The sequence below is a fragment of the Numenius arquata genome, chromosome 2 (genome assembly GCF_964106895.1).
Source record: "Numenius arquata chromosome 2, bNumArq3.hap1.1, whole genome shotgun sequence".
Taxonomy (NCBI): domain Eukaryota; kingdom Metazoa; phylum Chordata; class Aves; order Charadriiformes; family Scolopacidae; genus Numenius; species Numenius arquata.
Window position 1 is genome coordinate 50,652,568 of NC_133577.1, and position 20,868 is coordinate 50,673,435.

Sequence of the window (20,868 nt, forward strand, 5' to 3'; positions counted from 1 at the left end):
TGAGATCAAGCCTGATTATTCATATACAGGATTATCTTCCATGCTGAAGAGACAAATACAAATGCCGGCAATTAAAGAGCGAGTTATCGTAATGAAACCCTTTTTCATGTAATTTGGCGGGATGCGAAGCACTGCCTTAAGCAGATGTAAAGACGCGGCAGTGGCTGTTCAGCTGAGGTGCCTGCCCGCTGAAAGGAACGGCCGTGACAAAAATCTGTGGGGTCCGGTATCGCTCGCAGCCACGAGCAGCTCCAACCTCTTACCGACTCCAGCGGCAGAGGAGGCTGGGGCCCAAAGGATGCCGCCGCCTGCCTACACGGATACTCTGAATGAAGTAAAAGCAATTACTATTTTCCACATTTTGAAATTACATGGAGAGAATCCTCCATTCTCTTGCAAATTGAATTTCAAAGCAATTCGGCTTAAGCTTGAGAAATAGACTCAGCGGCAGCTCTTTATCCAACGGTGGGGGGGGGGGGGGGGGGGGCAGTGGCTGTTATCACTGATTTCGGCAACGGGTTGAAGCCAGCGCAAATCCCCTATCACCGTACAAAATACAATTACATTTCCCCCCACTCCTCAAATGAGAGAATTAAAAAAATCCTGTTTGTTTGGAAAATTAGGACTGCTACATCTGAAATAGTTTCCTATGTTCAGCTATACCATTTAAAAAAAAACCCACAAATTTGATTAATGCGAGTTCAGGGTTGTGTGTGTTATAAATCTGTAACCATTTACTGACTTATTTTATATGGTGAAATTCACCCATGTCAAATACAGCTTCTAACTACAAAGGTGGCCTCAGGAGACCCGAGCTCTCCCATGTCCTGTCTCTGCTGATTGCTGATTTTGAACAAGTCACTTGGCTTCTGTGTGTCTGCCAAATAAGCAGAGCAATCCCATCTCCTCTGCAAAAGCCACAGAGGCACACTGATTGGAAAGGGCATGTTAAAATTCAAATATTAGTATTATTGCCGTTACTTTGTTAGGAGTATGATCCTATTTTGAGTCAAAGAACATTAGAAAATTTGGAGGGAGGATCTCTTGATGTCACAAAAGCTCCTTTAATGGTGAGGACATCATTTCACAGCAGCGTGCTCACCTTCCATGCCCCAGGGAGCGCTGGCTGCCCTTCACCCCATCCCTCCAGAAGGGTGCAGGGCTCTCACAAGCCCCATGTCACATCCGCAAGCCTTGGGCAAGTTCTCAGAAAACCCAGGGCATCCAAAATGGTACTAGAAGCCTCTGCGTAGGCAACTGTGTCGAGTCACACATGACTTCAGGCAACGTTCAAGTACTGGCAATATCTGGATTAGAATATTGGTCAGCAAACTAAATGCTCTGCCTGAAATGACAGGATAATATTTGGGGGGGAGGAGGGAAAAGAGTCTTACCCCAGTACAAATTCTATTGCTCTTTAATTTGTCTTTTATAAATGAACATTAGCTTTGGACCTAACTCTATGACCATGTGCATACGCTATAGCACACAATATCAGCGCCTACCTGAATAACTCGGGGTTAACAGGGCTGACTGCAAACCCAGGCGGTTTTCTGCCTCTTTGCACATTTGTTCATTTGAAATTCTCAGCTTAATAGCACCTACTTTCTTTTTTCTTTCACAGCTTTATCTACTTGGTGGTGGCAGCTGTAGCATATGTTAAATCCTCACACGTACCTTTGTTTAAAAGTTTTCTTGCTCTTCCAGTCAAAACTCTGTCTCCCTAATATTTGGTGCTGTCACCTTAACTTTTAACTTCCTCTTCAAATTTCTTCAAAGTCATTATTTGGCTCGTTGCAAATTTATATATGAAGAAATAAAGTGACAAATGTCTTTTCAAAATGCAGGCTGCCTCCGAGGTAGCGCACAGAAACAATTTTGTGATTTACATTCTCCTCTCAGCTACACTGATGCCTATAACTGAAGTCAATAGAGTTGTACCACTGCGACTGAAGCCTTGGCTCTGTGTAGGAAGCATTCATTAAACAGTTGTTTTTTTTCATTTAGCCAAAGTCAAGGATCTGTTACCCTTTCATTTCTGTCCATTCCCGGTGCCAGGATACAAAAAATTTCTGATCCAATTCTCGGAGCGTATTCATTTGCAATTAAAATAAAATTTGAAGAATTAGCTATTTGGCTGCTTTGTCCTTCTTTGAGAAACACTTCCTCTCAAAGAAACAAAAATGTGGGAGCTCTGACAATACTAAGAAACTTGCCAGCACAGCCCAGGGAATTTGCAACAGAAGTTCATCCTGTCTAGTCCATGAGTTACAGTCTCCTCTTCGGTCAATCGTGGTCACAAGTTACTCTGCGCAATGGCAGCTTGTTACCTTGTCTGCTTTCAACAGGTGTATTCACTCCAGTTGCTGGAGTGCGAGTGAAAAACCCACCGCTTCCAGCTTTGCTGGCAGCCTCGGCAGAATGGACTGGCATCAGTAGCAGAATCAGCCGCATTTATCCCAGCTCTTCTTCAAAGTCACAGCTAGGAATTTAGAGGGAGTCATGGAAGTTTGAAATGGGGAAAGTTATACCAAAATTTATATTCTACCATAATATTGACAGATCTGAGGTCTACTTTTATTCACAGTTGGGTGTATTCACCCAATGTGCTAGCACCCCATAACGTCTTAAGCTTCACCAGGACTGTGATAACTATGGGATATTCTAAGAAGATTAATTTATCCTATCTGACTTCTCAAAATGTCTTCATTGTCCAAAATTCATCTTAATAAGGGGCCTCACAACCCTTAAATACCTTCTATTCAAGACCCCACAGGTTACTTTGCTCCCACGGGAAGTTAAGTACAGGCTCTTGTGGCAACTATGGCAGCAGAGTACATAGAAAAACAATGTCAGTTATTCATGTATTTTTAACCATCAGCAGTGTGGTACAGCAAGTGGAAAAAAAATGGAAGAGAGCCAACAAAGTAATGAGCCATATTCTCTGCAGATCACCAGTAAATGCTCCGCCGGTCACAAAGAACTACAATTAAGAAAACGCTGGCATTAATGATTAATGAGCTATTTAAAACGAGCAAATCGGAATGCACTTTACATGCCCTATCACCTGTGGGTGAGGTTTTGTAGAATGTAATTCCCAGACACCCAACCTGGACAGAAATAAACCCATTCATTTCATATTCTTATTACAAAAACAGCAGCTCAGATACCAGAATCACACCTCATGTCACGTCTTAATTAGAAAAATGAAAGAAAACAAAACTCCTTCTTCTGCAGAGAATGAATGAGAACTGACTCATATTTTACCTTTAGTTCAGTCCTAGGCTAAGATGGCACTGGAATGGGCAGCATTATTTCTTATTTGGTTGCTCATTCAAGAAAAGACTTGAAAAGCACATGTTTAAATCCTTTCCAACTCCAGCATTTACTTAAGCACATGTTTAAAGGAAACACACATATTTCAATGCTATCTTGAATAGGAATTCTTCTGCCTGCTCAGGCTCAAATGTATCATCTAAAGAATCTCATACGCCTTATTCACCAGCAATAGATTTCATAAAATGTCCTTTTACACTACTGAAAGAAAATATAGCAATGTCAACTATTACAGTCAATACTCATGCATGCAGCATTAGAGCTGTACTTTACTGTTAGCGTTTGTAAATAAAATCATGCTCACTTTGTGACTTTCACCCATGTCGGTGCATTTTTCTTTTCTTTGACCAAGAACGAGGTAAGGGAATGCCAACTGAGAGTTTAACTTCCTATTTTCTTCTGTGGGTGTACAGACCCTCCTTGTTACCTGACTGAAATACCTGAATACAGTTTCTTTAGCGATTCTCATTATTTTTTTTCTCTTGGCTCCATCTGCCTAGGTCATATGGGTACAGTTCCATACTGATGAACTTGCCTTGCCAAGACTTCAAAACGAAGACCTGCCATTTGGTTTGTTTTGCTCACTGACTGATCAGCATGAGCAAAGTTTGCAAAGAATTCTGGGGAAACTGTGTGCTTAAAACCCAACCGCAATTTGAAATAGGAGCATCTATCTCCGGAAAAGCAGAAAACAAAAAGAAAAAGAAGCCACACCATATTATAAAAATGGCCACGTCTGATCAGTTAAAGGTTCATCTAGACTGTTATTCTTTCCTTGTAATGGTTAATAGTGGATGCCTTGGGAAGAGCATAGAAATAAGGCAAGCAGAAGCTAATACTTTCCTAGAATACCATCCTAACCTTCAGCGGTTCACAGCTCAGACTTCTCATTTGACAAATCCAAGACTTTTCACATATCACCAACATAGAGGGATAAAGTTTACATAAGAAAGATGCTATGCTTTTTGATGTTGAGAAGCCTATAGTAACTGTTGATGAACAGAAATAATGTGAAAGAAACACGCAGGCAATGCATTGGCTCTTCCCGTCACTGTTACCAGAAAATAGAGAATTTACCCCATGAGGTTCACTGGCATCCTTTGAACAGGGCTATTGTCCTCACCACTATCAGCATCCTGCCATTCAGAGGTGGTGACACCTTGTTAGGTAACCTAGCTCATTTTACCATCAACCCGGGACTAAAGAGGGGAAACCACAATACAAATACACCTCTTGTGATTTCAGTACCGAGTTAAAACCGCCACTCGTTGCTTCTTAAACGCTGGCGAAACTTCCACCTCCTAAGATTAACAATGTTACTTGGTGTTCATCATTATCATTTTAATATTGCACTAGAAAGAAAATGAAATTGCCATATGGTGGAATTATCATGTCAGACATCTGTTAACTCCCTCTTATGGCAAAACAAAGCACTTTAATTCAGAAGGTAAGCAAGCTGACAGCTATTTTTAATATATGAAGGCTAAGGTTTTTGCCCCACATTGTTGAATTTTCTTTAGAGGCATACCTCTAAACACCGAAAAAACATAACGATCTCTACTTCTGTGGGGACTCACAGCACTACAAAACCATTGCAAAAGTTTAAATGCTAAGGTCAGTTAAGATTATAGAGGAGGCACTGCCACAACAGATTTATAAAGCTTTTCAGACAGTCGGCTGAAAACACTGGGCTGATCTTAGCCATTTACAGATTTATGTCTAATGAAACTAATATAATACACTCAAAACACTTTTTAAACACTGGTCTTGTTTGAATTTTCATTTTGAATCTTTTTTTTTTTTCCAAATTTGCCTGAACTTAATGATAAAGAATAAATAAATAAAAAAAAAAAAAACAACCAAATAGAAATAGATTTGAACAAAAGAGTTGGTTTTCCTTTGTTCTTGTTATGTTGCTGATAAAAATGGAAAAACTATTTTAGGTCATCCCAAATGATTCTTCCATCGATCCTTTCATTGAGGAAAACAACAATCGCATCCTGAACCTTCCTCTCCTGTCACTTGTGTATATGGTTTTAACCTTGACTGCCATTTCATAAAGAAAATGCTACAACTGCCTTTATCTCTTATTTAATTACAATATGGCTGTTTGGATTACTCTAGAAAATATTATTTCTTAGACTACTCCTGCACATGGCGATTCAGGCTACCAGCATCTACCTGAGGGAGAGGAAACATAATGTCAGTGAAATTATCAGGGAAATATTTGAAGTGTTTATGCAATCCTAGTTGCAGTTGGACATCACCAAAAAAATGTAACTAAAAAATTAAGTTTATAGACTCAAACACAGACACAAATAGTAGTAATTTTTAGAAGGCAACAAAAATCTAACTACCACTGCTATCCTAAGCTGTGGCGTGATATACAAAGGCATTGATAATGCTTCGGTATGGATTAAATCAGTTAATTAGCAAGTCCATCACACCTAGAGAAAATGTATTCAGACTGTTGTATTCCATACTCTGGGAGCCTGGAATTAAACTAAATCTTAGTATTAATGTAAGGAATTATCAGCTTTACTGAACACATTCAGTCTAGCTGGATCTCCCTAAAGCATTTGGTAAAACTCCCAGACACTTAATTTTAGTGAATTCGTGGCCTTGTGTAACTTGGAGGCTGGACCTACACTAGTTTTCCCAAAATCTGACCATAAATAGACAGAAGGAATTGGGAATATTCTCTTAGGCCTTTATAGTTAGCACCAGCACATTTGTCACAAGTCACAGAAGAATCTGGATAGGAAAAGAAAAGCAAATTATCAGCTCTTGTATGTATTAGTCAGTGGAGTCACCTACGGCTGCCTGGACATCAGAATCTCACTCTGGCTGTTCCCAGCATTAGCAGAGCATCTACTCAGCACAGATACTAATGCCCTGCTTTAAAAAAATGGAAAATAATATGCAAGTGTCATTTAAGATACGTCTAAGGCCATTTATTCTGACCTCATCCTTTTTTTTTTAAAGCAGAAAAATGTCAGAATAAATATGTAATGTGTTCTCTGTATTTATAGCGTTATGCTGGGGGCTGAGCAAAACCTCGTGCAAGCTGATGGGCATTTCAACAACCCTGTCAACCTCTTCAGTCTTCCTTCTTGAGAGAATCCACCCACAAAATCCCAAACATGTGGCTAGCTTAAAAGATGTAGCGAAATCATGTAACACATTATACCTTCATATGTTTTATTCCACATGTGAGCCTTTTTTCTTCCTGGATCTGAAGGTCTGTCAGCATCATGCAGCCTCTTCACATGGGCTTCCTCCCCCATAGTTGCTGCTTTTTCCAGAACTACTACTAATTTACCTGCTGCATGTTCTCCTAAAACCTGCTACTTCCACTTCTGTGTTTCTAGATACAGACGTAATCCTTAATAATCTATCCAAACATATCAAAGCCATTAACGGATTTCATCCTCCCCCCATCATCATCTCACACAGGGAAGCACTGAGTGTATTTATGGACAAAAGATGAACTGGAGGAAGATGTTCCCCCCCGCTCAGAATACAAACCTAGGTCTTTGATTTCTGTTTAATTGGTCAATATATCGTCTCATCCTCCAGAGCGGATTGTAAGGAAACGGTTCCTATTTCTCAGTCCATGTTTCTATGCACTTCTAGGAGAGGGTGGTATAGTTAGATCCATGGGACAACTTCAGTTCTTCTCTTCCTCAATGCAGATGTCCCTCCCCATCATTTATGTTCCCTCTTGGAAGAAACTGGCAAGTCTCACATGTTTCTTCCTTAAGTCACTTCGGAGACTTTACTGTTCACCTTTGCATTAAAAAAAAATCCAATCTAATAACTTTCTCTGGTGTTTGTAAGTGTGAGTGTATATATATGCTTGCAAAATCAAACTGCAAAAAAGAAACATTCAACAGAGAGAGGTTAAAAAAAAGGAAACTATGCAAAGAAATAATACACCGCCTGCATGCAAAATTATTTGTAATAAAATTGCAAATCCTCTAGGTAAAGAGCATGGAGATATAACTATTAGAAATTATCGGAGTCTGAAGCAATGCCTGTATATAAACAAAACCTGAGCACCAGCTATTCCGATCAAATGCTGAATACCAAATGGAACCAAATAGTTAAAGACAACTTTAGCTAACTGATTAAATGAAATAAGTCATAAAATAATTATTGATTTATTCAAGCCAGACATAGGATGTTGGTACTACCCACAAGAGAAATAAAAAAAAGCAAATGTTTTCTGAATAAACCTATACTGACTTATTAACTGAACATAGTCCCAAGAGTTATTTCATTAAAGAAAGCGATCTGCAGTCTATGCAGACGTGCCTGTGAATGAAGCTTTGTTCTTAATAACAGTAAGTGAGCAGAAAGGCTTCACACATTACTGACAAACCGTCACATTTAGAGAAACCCCCAGTACATAATATGGTTGTATCACCTACACTTTGAAAAAGTTCTCATACATGTTTGAAGTTCAACAAAACATCAGACAACATCCTGTTGTAGATGGGTCCTTGGCAGCCATACATAAAAGCACATTGAACACTGCAGCCTGCAGTAATTAACCTTAACACCACACAGAGCATGGAAACTATTGCCATCATCGTTTGCTGCCGCAGCAGGACCGGGGGCTCTGCAAGCCTAGCAGCACATCGTTCAAGCTGGGCTTTGTCAGAGGTGGCCACCCGTGCTGGGTTCCCACCCCTGGAAGAGGAGAGTCACCCCCCGACTTTCCCTCCGCTCCGAGGAATCGCGCACAGAAGTAAAGAAATGGAATGTATTATTTCGTGCTTTCTGAAAGGAAATCGTGTGAGCCAGGTATGTAAAAACACACAGCACTTCAGTCGTAGAAATTCACCAAAGGAAACGGTGAACGAGATCTCCAGGCTTAGCACAGCTTCAGTGAATGATATGGGGACTGAAGGACTACGGCTTTCTTTTCAGAGAACAGCAGCTCTCAGACACAAGGCAAGGATTTCTATCCTGCGGGGCTACTGAAAATCAGCAGTGACTGTAACACCCAGGCCTTTCCAGCCATCCCAAATGTAGAAAAAGCGCGTAGCAGCTATGTGACTGTACGGTTACGGGTCACCAACTCTGCAACAGCCTCTTGTTCCACCTGGGTGAAACAATCCCATTTCCGTATAATCCTGATGTAGTGATGTGTGTTTGGTGTGCTGGGAGGCACTGGGAGGAGATGGGGGACAGATACAGAGCGTGAGGCAGAACCAAGCACCGCTTCGTATGAGAGGAGCCTTCCCAAGAAATAGGTTGGAAGAACAGAGCCTGTGAATGCAAGGGAAATATTTCTCCAACAACAAATCACTGGCTAAATTTGGAGGTGACTTTGCTCAGCAATCATTAGTCTCACGTGTCTCATATTATGCAAAAGGATGTTTTAGAAATATTACAGTGCTAACAGGACACAAGCAACATAGTAGGGAAAAAAAAAAAGCAGCATGATATGAAAAAACACTAGTATGAAGATCTTTGCTCTACCTGAAAATTAAAATTCACCATATTTAAAAAAATGCAATGAGCCAGGATTCGAGACTGGATAACAGCAATTTGGGTTAAAAAACCCCCACATAATAAAGCAAACTTTGAAATAAATGAGCTTGGTCATTTGGACATGAACAAACAATAAAATAGAAGCTGCAAGTGGCCTCAGATGCTTTTTCCCAAACTGAACTTAAAAAGAAACTTGGATTTGCAACCAATTAATCAACAATTTAGACAAGTGTCTTCAGGTTTTTTGGATACTAACAAGGTTGTAATTTAATTTACAAACTTTTTTTTTCCCCTGTGCATACACACCGTGGGGGACATTTTCAAAGCAGTGCTCAAGGTTTTAGACGTATCCCGCTGGCTTAATGGAAAATGCATGGTTCGGCTTCCTTTTTGAGGGGCTGGAAACCTATCCTGGTCGGCTTTCACACTGAACAACAACAAAAAAAAGGATGTCAATGGAGGGGTACCAGTGTAAGAAACTTCCAAGTTTCCATTAATTCTTTAAAACTCTGTTGCCAAGTCAGAATAACAATTCACAGAGTAAAACGGAGAAGGTCCAACCCATGCTCCTCCTTCTCCGAAAGGCTTGGCTTTGGAGCATGTCTCAGGACCAAAATGCATCATACCAGGCTGGATGGTGTCTCTTGACCTAACCCACAGCAGAGCTAAAGACAAAGCAGCCCACACACAAGTCAGTCTTCTCTGGACTGTCTTCCTGCAGCAGCCGTGAAGTATCATTGCTGATCAGGTCCAGGCATTTTTATGCCTGTAGCTCCTGAAGCAACTGCTCAAGTTTTGCCTTTGGTGGCCCAGTGTGCTACAAACTGCCTGTATGAACCCTTCCTCCCTAACGAATGCTAACAACAACTAACAGCGAGTCTTATCATCTGAGCTTGACACAAAGCTCTGGTTCCAGAGGCGAAATTCTCTGACCGTAGACCGTAAAGCTAATGACAACCGCTACGATTTAGGAGTACAGTGGCACGGCTGCATGCACAAAAGCGTGTATTTCTCAAGTAACCTACCCATCAAGGATACCGAGATACAGTATCTGCATACAGAAACGTCTTGGATAACATTTTCAAAAACACTGAAGTAATATAGAAACATTGATGAGTTTGAGAGGGAACATTTGAAAACCTTATCCAAAGCACACTTTCACTCTGTTTTTCTTTTTAACCTTTGCTTTTTAAACACAAACCAGGGGAAAACACGGCTCTGCAATATGCACCAGAAGACCAGCACGAGCACCCGAACTCATGCGATTTGGCTTCTCAGGGAGCTTAATGTCCTTGAGATCTTTATGCCAAAGACAGATTTGACTGAATTGGTCCAGAGATTCAATATTTATTAAGAGGGGCAGACAGACAACCATACAATCACGTATGTCACACTTGGAAACAACAAACCAATGAGCCAACCCAACACTCAAGCGGGTTGAATGCTGCTTTTCTGAAGCTACCCTTTTTATAGAGATCCAAGACTACAACTGAAGAGCCAATATTCAATATGCAAATACTTTGCAGGAGAACAGGAAAGTCAGATGTGATCAGGTAGCAAATATTAAAACATAGGTAGAGAATTTTAGTGTTCGCTGGATCCTATTTCAATTTCTAGAGATCTTACTTGAGTGTCAGTATTAAAAAACAATTGTTTAAAAATAGTTAATCAAATTATCAAAAAATCACTAGAATAAACTAAAAATGCATAGTGCAAAAAATCACTAGAATAAACTAAAAATGCATAGTGTGATATTTAAAAAAAAAAAAAGGCATGGGTTTCCTGCACCTAGCTATTTTTCCATCTATCTGCAATTAAAATGTGAGCACTTCCACAACTACCATGTTTGTAAAGAGATCCTACTGCAAATGAGATTTGTCCCTTAAAGCTTGACTTCCCCCCCAGGTTCTGTCACCTAGTGAGCATGTATGGGCGCTGAGCACTGTGATGGGGGAAGCTACGGGATTCACTTTACACTAGTGAGCATCTGTTGGGTCAAACCCTTGTGATTTACCAGACCCCTGGGGAAGAGCTTTGCCTACAAGGGCTGATGAACTGTGGGCTGGTTGGTGTGAAAATCCAGAGGAAGAAGCAGCAAGAGGCACAGAAAGAACCTAACCCCTGTGTATAAGAACAGGCATTGCAAACCACACAGAAGATAATTTTGAACTGAGATGGGTGGAAAATACTCTTCCTTGTATTAACTACATTGATTTCATGATTAGTGTCTCCATAAAATATATTCACATTTACAATCGTATGTAAAGGTCATGTACTCGAGTACCATTTTTAAAATTGAACTCTTTCAATGGAAGACACCTCTGTCTTTTTCAAATGCTCGCTTTATTTGGTAGGTTAAGAAGCTGAGCCAAGCCTGTCATTGTCCCTGCTCCAATGAATACCATTTAAATCCACTGCTTCAATACATGTGAAGAAACATACCCTTCACCTGATGTGTGCCCTCCAAGGCAACTGACCAAATTTCAGCTCATCAATTTAATATGAAGTCAATTTAATTCTCCTTGACCAAAAATCAGTGCCTATTGTTCCAAAACATGCAATCATCTCACAGTGTATTGCAATTGCTGTTTAAGTGGCTTAGTGTTATTGATAAGCGTCCACTCTGATGAGAACAAAGAAGACTGCCAGAATCCCTTATGAAAAATAAAAGGAGCAATTTTGCACACAACTTTTAGAGATGGCTTCCAACGCATGAGAGCAGAGGCTGCTCTGTGAATGGGCTGTCATAATCAAATCCTTAGAAACGGATGAGAAATGAGCGTATTATTCTTGATTTACTATCACTTCATTTATGATTTCCAGTTAATACAGATCCACAAAGCCATGCCAAAGAGATACTAAAGGCCTGATTGTGCTATCCTAATTCAAGCAAAACCCACACTCAAAGTCCTTTTGAAGCCTTTCTGCTTCTGCCAACTCTTGCAATTTTTATTGCAAGCCTTGCAGTACTTGATGTTTTGCTTAAAATTCTGGCTCCTGGAGTTATACAACATATGAATCTCCTTTATTTTCAATTTTAAAAGAAGTTTATCGCCTTCATGACTGAATAGAAAAACTTGCCAATGAGTCTTTAAAAATTGTCAAAAATAAAAAGTGAAAAAGAAGAAAGAACTTAACTGTATTATTATGCTGAATAGCTTCAAAAAGAGGATAATATTCTTAGAGCGAAGTCATGACTTCTGAGCCCCAGTGCATGCTTACGACTCACCAAAAGTTAGCAAAACATAGCTGATTATTTTCACTTAACAGCAGTCCTGTTCTTGTAACAGTTAAGGTTGGGGATTTCTTTTCGTGCTCATAAAGGTATGAAAAATTCTGAGCCTTCTCCAGTCCAGTGTGGAGCAGAGGACCTCTCCTGCAATCCTCAGCTCCTGCCCTGGTGGCCAGGGGTTCCCCCAACTGTCAATGGCAAAATGAGGAGCAAAGCAGAAAAACCTCTCATCGACCACCCAAACGATGCTGACTGTGCACCGACAGCCCAACTGGGAAGCCCAACTGGGAACTTTTAAGTTGCCTGCTCCAGAGCCTAGCATGAGCTATGTGGTGAGCCTTCAGGGCAGCTGCAGCTCAGGGACTGCTCTCTGAAGAGCCTGGATCAAAAACCAGACAGCAAACTATCCCTCCCACGATGGCCACAAATCTTCATGGAGCTTGTTAACACTGAAACAACACAATGCTTTATTTCCCCTCTTCCTCTCACCTTCTAAATTCCCTTTTTTTTCTCTTTTTTCCCCTCCTCACCTGGTACCTTTTGTTAATTCTCTAAGCTATTTGAGGCAGGGGCTGTCATTTCCTACATGTTTATGCAGTGTCTCGCATGAAGGCTGACAGCTCCAGTTGCCATTATAATCCAAGGGGGTGGGAGGGATTCTTAAGGCACTGCGGAAAACGAGGCATTCACCTATCACTGATGTTCAATAGGCTTTGAGTACCTTTCTCCCCTTTGAAAAAAAATCTACAAGTATAATAATTAAGATGTCTGTCATCACCAAAACATCCATTGTTAAAATATGACGCAGCCTCCAAGTAGGGAACACCTTCATTTAGAGCAGAGTCACTAACAAAAAGGATTTTGTATTTCAGAAGCGCTACGATCTCATTTGTCTAAAATCACGCACAACAATATTGAACATACTTTCTGGAAGTATCATGTCTATCTTGTATCATATATTGCATTAGTTAGATATCTGCTGAGAAACACACACTCCATCAATTTAAGCACTAACATTGTAGGTTTTTTAAAAGAACATTTCCTATAAATAGAGATTTAAATGATCTTCTTTAAGTATTGTAATCTTTAATTGAATTCAATACCTCTGCAAATGGAGCAAACAATCTCTGACTGATTAGATCATTTGCTTCTATTCTATTTCCGACATGCACTGGTTTGCAGTAATGTAAGGTTTTTTCATTAGCAACTGCTGTTGAGCTGCATATTTTCTTCAGTAACGTAATTAATTCTAGAAAGGTAACTTTTCTTCTTGTGCATTACAGTATGTCAATGTAGTTGACGCTCTTGCAGAGGTTATATATGAATAAAAATAAAAATAAAAAAAGTAGAGGACAAAAATGAAAGGGAATGCAGAAATTAGTAGATTTTCCCATGAAATGGTGAGTGCCTTCATCTCCCAGTGACATCAAGGTGGAAAGTGATTACTCAGCACCCTTCAGAACAGACCCGTGGGAGTCCTATGGGTCACTAGCACAGAAATTATTACATGCAGGGAGAGTAAGAAACCAGGTATTAATGAAGAGAAGAAATTACGTCCTTAATTTGATTTGGTAGTTTCCTAATTCTGAAGGCTTTGCATGAATAACATAGAATCCTGCAGAAAAACTTCAGCTTTGACTTTGGGATGCTATCAATCTCCTTAAATCAAATCACAGGCCTGACTACAAACTGCATTCCAGTGCAGTCCCTGACTAATGAAGTGTACAGTCGTAATGACAACACAGATCCTACCAGGCAGGATGTTTAGACATAGCTGAAGTAAACCACTGTGTATTATTAATGGCAAGAAGGGCTCAGCTATAGACTCAGGATGCTGTGTGCTCTAATGGCATTAACACTGAACGCTGTACTCAGAAATGTTGATTTCAGGCTCCTCGATACAGAAATATTCCTACTAAGTTCTTTCAAATAAACCTTCACCCTCTGAACGTGCTTTGGTGAGATGCTGTGCACCTCTGGATGCTCCTGGAGCTTGCACAAGGCTCATGATGGAGGGACATCAAAGAGCAGGTGCTCATGGCGTTGTGGTGTAACCGGCTCAGCCAGGAAGGGATGAGGGAATGGCACAGTTGCCTTGAGGTCACTCTGCTCCACTGGCAGTGAGGTGCTCTAAAACAAGTGTGTAGATGTTCTGATAAAGTCAGTAAGGGCTACACCTTATTTCAGGCACCAGTCTAGAAATGGAAGGTCTTTGGAAGATCTTTTTGCCTAATCATCTGTTTCCCCTCTTCAGAAAAAAAGTATACCTTGTCATAGTTATTCGCTTAAGAAACCTCTTTCTTCCCTAAATATGCCATCGGAACACCTCAAAAAGAAAAATCTCAGTGACTAGACACCCCAAAAAAGTAAATAAATCATAGTGGGAATTATTCCTGGAAACTGAGGCCAGCTGGCAAAGCAACTATATCAGTAAACTCCCATCACCCACAGATCATATGAGGTGCCAACTGGGAATGGTTCCTGCGATGCTCTTCCTCCCAAACTATGCCTGGGAGTTACCTGAGGGAGTGTCGGAGGCCAAAAGCATTCATTCTCAGAACAGTTAGCATGGTTTAACTTAGTTTAAAATTTTAATTTAGTAGCATTAATTTAGCCCAAATTCTTCCACACTCTGAGGATGTCCTGCACTTTTTAGATGCATCTTCCTCTGGGTAAATTTGATGAAGTCTTACATTTCAGTGCTGCAAAATACCGAGGTCAGACTAGTTGGACAGTAAAGTGGGAGATACTATTTAAAACAGGATTAATAACAAAGAAACTTTATTGCCTATTTAATAAAAACACTGTAGCTTACTACAATAATCACTGAAAGAACTACAACCTGTGATCTACAATGATGCCATTTTTGCAGGCAGCTGGTTCTATGTATCTCTACTTGGGTTTTAGTTGCCCCCTCATTTTTTTTCCCCTTTGTATTCTCATGCACTTTAAATAAACAAGGAAAATGCATAAAACCTGTGTTTGTTTAAAAACACAGGTCAAAATGGTTATGTAAAAGCTCGCCTTTAACTTAAATGTTCTGTTTCAGTTTATGAAATAATAATTTTTACTTTTGCATCATGGTAGTTTTCAGTCCATAGTATAAAGTGTACAAAAATACTACAGACAGAAAAGCTGAAGTTTGATGTCCTGATCAAATTCAAACCGTGAGTTGAGGTTTTGCACAGAAAACAGGCAACTTGACCTCATCCTCCCAGTCCAATCAGCACGTTCTCCTCCATTCTTGAGAAAATTAACCTCATTCATCACATCGTGCTCCTGGTACTCCCTACGGCTCACGATACTTTCTTTGCTCTTTGTCCTACTTCTGGATCTCAGAGCGCAGCTGTCACGGCTTGATGGCACAGTGGGTGCATAAGCAAGGATGTGAACCGAGTAAAGGCAGGAAAAGCTTTTAGCCATGTACCTTCTTTTGGTTTGTGGTGGGTTTTTTTTGTTTTTTGGGTTTATTTTAGACAGAATAAATATAAAAGAATCTTTGCTGCCACAGAAACACCCTGGTAAGTTTTAGGTTTCTAAAGCACAAAGTCTGAATGCTGTTACTCAGGTTATTCACAAGATGAAGGGACTTCATTCACTCATGTGTTTTTTCCCCCTCCTTTTTCCAATAATTAAATTCCCCCCATATTATCTAGAGATCCTGACAAAACCTGAAACCTACTAAATATATCACTAAATTCATGAGATGCAAATAACCTCAACACACAGTAAACAACAGCCTCTGACTTAGAGCCTGAGTCTCCCAGGGTGCAGAGTGCTCTTAATTCCCTCAAGCTGCCACTGCCTCTCATGAGGAATGCTGCCCGAGAAGATGATCAATCGTGGGACTAGAGAAACTGCTAATTCCCTCTTTTCCAGCCTCTTCCAAAATTTTTGTCTTCGCATCTCTTTCCTGTTCCCTCTTCGAACTGAGTCTCTATCTCATTGTTAAAGTCAACACTTCATTGCATTATCTGTAATCCCAGACATCCTGCACTCCTACACTGAAAATAATCAACATAAGCCATCACAGGAAGAAAGAGTATTTAAAAATACGCACCACTATGAAGATGGATGACAGGGCAATAAAACTCAGCACAAGAAAAATCTGATCGGGTAAGTTTGCCTAATTTGGAAGAACAGCAAAGTCCTTCCTTTCCCTCTAAATGCTGATCAACATTGCTTCCATGAGCCATGCACGGTACAGAACGTCTCTGTATTATCTGTAATTCATGCATTTCTTCAACAGGAACAATTTCATCTGCAGAGTAAATACGATACAGAAAGCCACATTCAAACACCGGAAAATATGTGCAAGAGGCGAGGAAGCCGACTTACCTGACCAATAGGTTCTTTTGTCGGGGTCTTTCCTCTTCTAGCGGTGCTTGTGGCCAAAGTGGTGGTTGTTTCCATGACTGACGTGGACATCTCAGACTGCATCGCTGTGGCTGTGGACTCGGTTGTCATAGAGGAAGGCACTTCACCAACAAGTCTCACATTTCCCTCTATCACGATGTTGGCATCATTTTCTGCTGCCATATTCAGAACTTTCAAGCCATTGTAGTAAAGACCAGAGAGCTGGCCTTGGAAAGGATGGCCACGTTCCTTGCCTCCAATTTTTATGGTTGCTTGGCTATTGAAGATTGTGAGCTGACGCCCTGTAAAGATAATATTATATACATGCAAAAATGTTGACTGCGAACACTATACTCTACACGAGTGATAACAGATTTTCATGGGGTGAATAATGAGAGCAATAAACTATAAGAAAAGGATTTGACTCATAATTCATTGCTTTTTAATGAGGTGTCCATGAAATGCATAAATTTTGAGAGCATTTGCATTTTTCTTAATTTACGACATTTTGGGGTTTTATTTTTTTTTTTTTTTGCTAAAAGGCCAATCAAATATACTTGCAAATGTGTGTAATACTACAAATGATACCCCTCTCCCTTTTACCTGAAAGCAGTGTTAAGTTTTTTGGTGTGTGTCAAGAATGCCAGGTTTCTAATTCCTTAAGATTATTTTTTCTTCAAGTCTGCCAACATTCCAAAGTTTTTTCCACGCAATACAGCATAAGGCCTATAGCTTTAAGTATGTACATATGAGATTATGTATGTATAGACATATACAAATATGTATATACACACAGAGAGAGTTTATATATATGCCAACAAGTGACTAGGTCCAGTGAATTTTAAAGAATAAGTTATGCAGTAATCTGTCATATCTCTATATAAGCGAATAAAATATTTACATTTTTAATTAAATGTTTCCTTTTTGTATTCAAATGTTTATTTTCCTTCAACATCCACACTGAAAAGAAACACATGGTTCACACTGAGTATCTCAGAGGCAGATTCAAAAATAGATGTCTGATTGGCTTTCAGCAAGGCTATCAATTAAAATAAAAGATTTTAGATGTAAAAGCGGCTTCAGAAATGATACACATACCGATGGAGAAATCATGGCACATTTCCATTAAACAGAGAAATCCTCAGCAACAGTACCACTCTTAGTAAATAGAATAGTCACTTTAGCAGATTGGTTTCTGCTCACAAAAAGCATGCACACAACTTTAAGTTCTGTTTTAATTAGTGTTTGTTCCAAAATCCCCTTAGAAGGTTGCAAACGTTAAAGGGACTTCATTTTGCTTGGCAATTCATGTTGCCCACTATTTAAGATACCTACAGTTTAAACAAAATTTTTTTTCAGGACCATAATGAAGATATCATAACTACATATATTTTTAGTTAATAATTTAGATGCTGGAACATGTAATATGATCTATGAATGATTTATAATTTTTGGTTAATGTTTGCTATGAGTACCTTCATAGATAGAGTTAGTGGATTATATTTAACAGTCCCTTTAACCTTAAGTTAACAGGGTAAGATTATTAAACAGCTGGTACTTCTAGAAATGTATAGAAATTATTATACAAGGTATGCAAATATTACTCTATATTTTACTTTTTTAAATTTGTTTTTAATTTAGTTTTACTGAAATTTATTTTTTATGTTTATTAGTGTTACAATGAAGTACTACTTGGTTATGTTCAAATTATTTTTTTATTTGAAGTTTTAATCAATGTTTTTTACCTTTGTCGAGTAGCCATTCATCAACTACTCGACCAAGTCGATATGGAATTCGCTGTCTAGCAATCGCCAGGCGCTCGTTATCATTGTTTCCTTTAAAGTTTAAAGAGACATTTCATTGGTTAAAATCTGTAAGGTCAAAGGTTAAAAGTTAATACTTAAAGCTTGAGCTATACAGTTGCCACATGATTTTTTGAAATTTGGAATTTTAAAAAGTGCTACCTAGAACATTTCATGGTTCAGACTTTTCATTCATTCATTTATTTTATTTTAGCAAACAAAATTATTCCTATGTTAATTGAAAATTAGAAATCTGCATTTGAGCTAGGTTATTAAACTTATGTTATAGACAGACCCAAAAAACAAATTTAAACATCATCGAATGGCTTTACAAAAAATGATCATTGACCTCAGGGTTTTGTCTTTTTTGATGTTTCTTATTAACTAGTTAAACATGTTCAGGTGAAACAGGTTTAAGTTTTCAAAAGACATCCAACCTCTCACTCCAGGTTAGTCATTTAAAGAAGAAGAACACCACAACTCTTAATCACCATCTAAGGCACACTTACTTCTGCTGTCTAGAAACAGACCTGCTGTAACTTATTTCCTAGTCAGAAAAAATACATTCTTATTCACGTCATTTAAATAAATTCCAGAGATTCAAATATATGGTATAGAACAGACCAGGGTATTCATCATTTAGTACATTCTCATACGACATGTTGACAATGTCTTGAAGGAACACCAAGGCTTTGACAAAAGTGACTTGCTGAAAGGTAGCCTGGTTCTGAAACATGGAAGCGCTTTAAAATTTAGCAAGAGGCCATCTGTAGTGGGGTTCCATAAATTAAGAAATAATCCAGAACTCGGTAATGCAAAACACCAACTTGTCATATTTGCAAACCATGTCTATTCTCAGTCTGTGCAGAGATCTTTGACTTCTTTAAACAAAACGATGAGATAAAATAAGGCTGGTATAGTCAGAAAAATATCAGACATTGAGGAATAATTAGCAAATCACTATAAATATTTATTTCTAATTATAGCTTTTTGAGTTTAAATTATATTGGTGTGATCCCTCAGAAAACCATGTCTTCTACTTAAAACTTTTCTTAGGAGAATGGTAAACCTAAATATTTCCTTCAATGTACACGTTTTTGGTGGCAGTAGTATTTTAGACCAACAATACCTTTTTTTTTCCCCATTGTATTGCTTAGTATTAGCAAAGAACCTGAGACATAAGAAGTCAGATGAGTAAAAAGCAGGCATTCCTAATTCAGGTCCCAATCGAAAGTCAATCTTACTAGCTCCAACGCGCAAACTGTCTTTGCATACTGTTCACAACCGCATGTGCTGGGAAGGCGTTAAACTCCACATTGTTTATTCAGCCTGTGGGTGTAAGCGAGGTGCATTTGGTAGAAGGACCCTCTGCAGTCACCAGTCTGGATCCCTAACACTATGGCATCTCTCTACTGTAATTCCGTTACTAACACAGGATTTATCCTCGGCAGGGTTTATTGCTGCCTCCACTTTCACCACTCGGCAGCTGCTCCAGGGCATCTCTACGGTGATCGTGGAAATTTCTCTGTGAATTACCAGCATAAATTTAGTCTTGGCCAGCTTATACATTTCTTTGAATTATTTCATTAAAAAGTCCATGCAGTATGTATGTTTTTTTGAGACTAGTGCACCCTATTATAATGTGATTCTATCTATATATTATGTTTTATACTAACTGCAGCGTTCTTGCACCACTGGGAGCAAAATACAAGTGAAAAGCAAGGAAATAACCATTTGACTTGTAAAGATCACACACGAAAAAATAATTGGTCACATTAGCCCATCTCTCATCGGAGGAAAAGTGCATTGTCAAATACATCTCAATTTGATACCATTACATTAGCTTAAATTCTTCTCGTATATTATATGAATGGGAAGGCTAGGGGGGAATGGTGAGGAACTTACCCTACTTAGTTTCAAGGAAAACACACAGGTTTAGTAATGATGAAACTGGTAGACAGGTAACTAAACAACTACTTTTGAAAATAAAAGATACATGGCACTGAAAATAACAGAAAACAAAACATTAAAAGCAACACCCTATTATTACATCATGAAAAACACACCTTTTCAATAACTGCTTCTTCCCAAACAGCTTGTTCGGGCTGTACACTCAGCTACAACAAATCTGGGGACAGCCCAACTGAATTTAGTAAAACTATATGCATTTACTTCACCTGGTAATCATATTCCCAGTAGGGAAATCAAAATACCACATATTGTTTTTCTCAGGAGTATTCAGTGCACATTTTTCATGCTTCCTTTATTTATGCTTGGTTTTACCAATATGGTGAACCACAATGAGCATCTTCAGTAAAAACACTTCCAAGAAGGTTAATAAACATTTTCATACTCTAAAAAAACCTGTGGCTTTGAGATTTTGTTTCTCTTACCTGTCTGAAAGATTAAATGTTCTGGCAGGCATGCTTTTCAGGCGTAATTCCTAAAAAACAACCGATACGGCTAAACTTTAATCGTAGAAACCTGTGTGTCTACACGCCCTGGTTATATGGCTGAGATCTCTTTGATTAAAAAAGCTAGGTAGAAATGATTCATTCAGGATGTGCACCGTGACATTGTCTAACCTGATTGAATTCTAGATGGCTTCATTCTTCTGCCAAATAGATAATATTTTGTCAC

General features: G+C 39.0%; 1 protein-coding gene across 26 annotated transcripts in view; it reads right to left on the bottom strand.

Annotated features, from left to right (window-relative positions):
* Window positions 1-20,868, bottom strand: part of NRXN1 (neurexin 1) — a 728,940-nt gene that overhangs the window by 81,319 nt on the left and 626,753 nt on the right. For 17 of the 26 annotated variants that reach the window (XM_074168426.1, XM_074168417.1, XM_074168423.1 and 14 more), the window contains 2 exons: window positions 18,172-18,261; window positions 16,409-16,728 (listed from right to left, as the gene is read on the bottom strand). In XM_074168426.1, the coding sequence (XP_074024527.1) occupies window positions 16,409-16,728; window positions 18,172-18,261 (410 nt within the window). The remainder of the gene's footprint in view (window positions 1-16,408; window positions 16,729-18,171; window positions 18,262-20,868) is intronic. The other 9 variants (XM_074168433.1, XM_074168431.1, XM_074168429.1 and 6 more) reach the window with 2 other exon arrangements.